Source organism: Puccinia triticina, chromosome 9A (assembly GCF_026914185.1).
Source record: "Puccinia triticina chromosome 9A, complete sequence".
NCBI classification, from domain to species: Eukaryota; Fungi; Basidiomycota; class Pucciniomycetes; order Pucciniales; family Pucciniaceae; genus Puccinia; species Puccinia triticina.
The window spans coordinates 5,908,211-5,911,984 of NC_070566.1; the positions used below are offsets into that span (position 1 = coordinate 5,908,211).

Consider the following 3,774-nt stretch of genomic DNA (forward strand, 5'->3'; position numbering starts at 1 on the left):
CACATCTCTTGCACAACCCTCCCCGGACGCTCTTGTATTTTTTGCGCACACAATGCTCCTTCGCAGACGTCCACAAAAGCATGCGTGATTGCAAGTGGGCCGCTGCGAGCAGGACGATGAGGGTCACTGAACAGGGCTGTCCAGCCGTTCACTGCTATTCTTGGAAGGGCCTTCCCGGCATGACCACGCGCAGCGGCGGACGATCCCAGTCGCGCCCCCCGCGTCTACACACTAAAGACGGCAAGATAGCGGACGAACTCCTCCTTGCACTTCAACTAAAGCCGCACAACAACAACAAAACAACACTACAACTAACAGGAGACACAGGAACAGGAAGAGAAGAACGATATCTGGGGAGGAACGTATACATGAAGCGGCGGCGCGCGGAGCTACAGCGGGAAAGAGGGAAGTTAAATAGTGGGGAATAGGGTAGACAGGGAATGGAGCGGGCGTAAAGAGAGCACAGGCGTTTCAGGGGCGTAAACCAACCTAACAAACAGTTACACAGTTTCAACATGACAAACAGTTGGAACCTAACGAACAGTTAGAACCTAACAAACAGTTTCAACCTAACAAACAATTTCAACCTAACAACAGGTATACCACAAAGCAAGCACGACGGGGTCGAAGGAAAACGGCCGCTCACCCGCGGACAGGCTTCTTTCCGAGCGGGCCGAGGACGATCGCCTCGGCGGCTTGGCGGCGGAAGACGGGCTGGCCGTGTTCGCCGAAGAAGACGTCCCGGAGACAGCCGTCCTGGAGGGTGGTATGGCAGTCGACGATCTCGACGCAGTCGTGCTCCTCCTCCTCGGGCTGCTGGTGCTCGTCGTCGTCGTCTTCGAGCCAGCCTTTGCTCCGGGTCACCCTGCATCGTCCAGCAACCAGTCAGTAAGGGAGGGAGGGGGGAGGGAGGAAGAAGGGACTGACGCGCGGTTCCATCCGCGGTATTTCTGGTCGCGCTGGGCCTTGCTGATAGACGGTCTGAACACGGTCTTGCCGGCCGAGTGGGTGGCGAACAGGGTCTCGGGGCGAGCGAGGTCCCAGCCGAAGAGTCCGATAGCGTGGCCGGCGAGCAGGGCGGCGCCTAAGGCGGTCGTCCTGTCCAACAAAGCACCAACGTCAACCGGGGAAAGGACAAGGGAAGACGGTAAGGGACACACTCTTTCATCTCCGAGCGCTCGACGACTACGCCGAGGAGGTCCGCCTGCAGCTGCAGAAGAGTGTCGCTGGCCGACATCCCGCCGTCGACCTTCAACAGCTTAAGCGGCCCCGCGGGCGCGGAGTCGTACACGGCGAGGGACTCTCTGGTCTGCAACCTGGGGCGGGCGGGGATGGGGCGCTTGGCGGAGGGCGTCTGGGGCAGGGCAGCGCTGGAGAAGGACGAGGCGGTGGAGGAGGAGGAGGCGGAGTGGCAGTGGGAGAACCTTGCGACGGAGGCCGGCGCCGAGCTGGGCGGGCTGCCCCCGCGCGAGACCGTCGACAGGCCCTGGTCGAGCGCCATCGCGTCCAGGATGGCCTTCGTCTGGAAACACGTCGCCTCCAGCGTCGCCCGTGCGATGTGCGCCTTGGTCGTAAACCCCGTCAGCCCGATCATCAGCCCCGTCGCACTGTCGTCCCAGCTACCCAACACCCTGCGTCAGTAAGCATGCGGGTGTCAAGGGGGGAGGGAGGGGACGTACTAGGGCGCAAAGAGGCCGCTGAAGCCGGTCACGAAGTACACCCCGCCCGTGTCGTCGACCGATGCGGCCAGTTCGCCGACCTCGGAGGCAGACGAGATCAGGCCGAGGTTGTTTTTGAGCCTGAAACAAACGGAGGACTGGGTCAGTGTGCAGCTCAGAGGGAAGGAGGTGGACAGCTGACCATTGGATGGATGAGCCGGCCACGGCGACGGCGCCTTCGAGCGCATAGGATGTGGGGCCATTGGGTCCTAAGCGGTATCCGGGCTGTGGAAAGACTTCCGTAAGCATGGGGATAGAATTTGTGGAGGAGGAGAGCTCACGGTAGTAATAAGGCCATGAGAACTGTAGACAGGCTCAGTGCCGGCATTGTAGAGCATAAAGCAGCCGGTGCCGTACGTGTTCTTGCTTTCGCCGGGCGCGAAGCACTGGTTTCCGACGAGGGAGGCCTGCTGGTCGCCGATGAGCCCGGAGACGAGCAGGCCGGGGATGTGGGCATGCGCCATGGGCACGCGGCCCAGGGGCTCGGAGTTGGACACGATGCGGGGAAGCAGGGGGAGCAGATGGCGGGGGTCGAAGCCGAAGAACTCGAGCAGGTGGGGACACCAGGCGAGGGTCTCGAGGTCCATGAGCATGGTGCGCGAGGCGTTGGTGACGTCGGTGACGTACGAGCCGCCGTTCACGCCGCCCGTGTAATGCTACAAAACGGGCCCCCAAGGTCAGTGGGGCGTTCACAGAAGATGTGTGGGGGGAAGGACGGACCCAGAGAAGGTAGGTGTCGACGGTGCCGACGAGCAGGTTGGCGGCGTCAATGGCCGCCTGGACGGCGGGCACATGGTCCACCAGCCAGCGCAGCTTGATGGCCGTGAAGTAGTTGCTGAGCGGCAGCCCGGTCTTGCTCTTGAGCTGGTCGGTGCCGGTGCCGAAGACGCTAGATTTGTTCTCGAAGGCGTGGACGAGGGCGGTGGTGCGAGCGTCGGACCAGGCGATAGCGTTGTACACTGTAACACACTGTGTCAGATGGGGGATAACAGGGGGACGGGGAAGGGAGAGGGGCGTACGGCTTTCGCCGGTGGTCTTGTCCCAGACAATCGTCGTCTCGCGTTGGTTGGTGATGCCCATGGTCTTGAGGTCGCTGAGGGCGTGGCCGAGGGCGACGAAGCGGGCGGTGGCATGGGCGATGCAGGTGTCGATGGCGTGGACCCAGTCGCGGGGGTCCTGCTCGTGCCATCCCGGCTGGGGATAAACTGGCCACACACACACGGACATAAGCAACAGCAGGAACAGCGGAGAGGGGGGGGGACGGACTCTGCTTGTACTCCTCCTGGTGGCTGGCGACGACCTGGGCGTACTGGTCGAAGATGAAGAACCTCGCGGAGGTCGTTCCGCAGTCGATGGCGCTGTTGGGTGCTCGGTCAGTCTGTGTGTGTGCTGCAGTGTGGGTGGGGTGCTTACCCGACAAACTCAGGCATGCTCTTCCTCGGGGAGTGTTTTGGGTGTCGAAGGGGTTGGGGTGTATATGTGGCAGGGGAAGGGTGAAGCAGAATAATGATATATCAGGCACAAGAATGGGGTAGATTAAGTGGGGGGAGTGAGGGGGTGGCTGTGCTGGGGGTGGCTGGGTTTTTATGTCGCTATAGGGACTCCGAGCGTGGGAGGGTGGGAGAGTGGGGCCTGATCAGGGGAGCAGCCGGGGGCCGGCCAGCGCTTAATAAGGCTGGCTGACGAGCTGGGTGTATGCTGGGTGTATGGTGTATGTATGCGGGGGAAAGAGCACGGTGTGGGGTAGACTGTACATGCTGAGCTGGCCAGGCGCATGGACCCCACGCTTCCCCAGATCCCACCAGCTATGTACATACTGACGTAAACACATACCCCTGCCTCGGCTGGGAAAGGCAGCGCTGCCAAGCGGACCACCCCTGGCGCATCCGCACACAGACCAGCCGCGGATCCGCGCCCACCTGGCGACCGACCATCTCGCCATGACGCCCCGGAGCACGCTGCGCCAGTCCGACGCCGACGCCGCCAGACCGTCCCAGCTACCAGATCTCGCGCTGTCTGCCAGCGAAGGCGCGCCGACACGAACGCACACCGCACG

At 62.4% G+C, this 3,774-nt stretch overlaps 1 protein-coding gene across 1 annotated transcript; it reads right to left on the bottom strand.

Moving 5' to 3' along the window:
- Positions 1 to 642: 642 nt before the first annotated feature.
- PtA15_9A570 (uncharacterized protein) lies at positions 643 to 3,148 on the bottom strand (the record flags this gene model as incomplete). Its single annotated transcript, XM_053172793.1, has 9 exons — positions 643 to 865; positions 928 to 1,098; positions 1,161 to 1,619; positions 1,680 to 1,816; positions 2,000 to 2,374; positions 2,439 to 2,677; positions 2,738 to 2,923; positions 2,985 to 3,076; positions 3,132 to 3,148. The coding sequence occupies 9 exons, from the start codon at positions 3,146 to 3,148 to the stop codon at positions 643 to 645; spliced, it is 1,899 nt and encodes a 632-aa protein (XP_053023998.1).
- Positions 3,149 to 3,774: the final 626 nt, after the last annotated feature.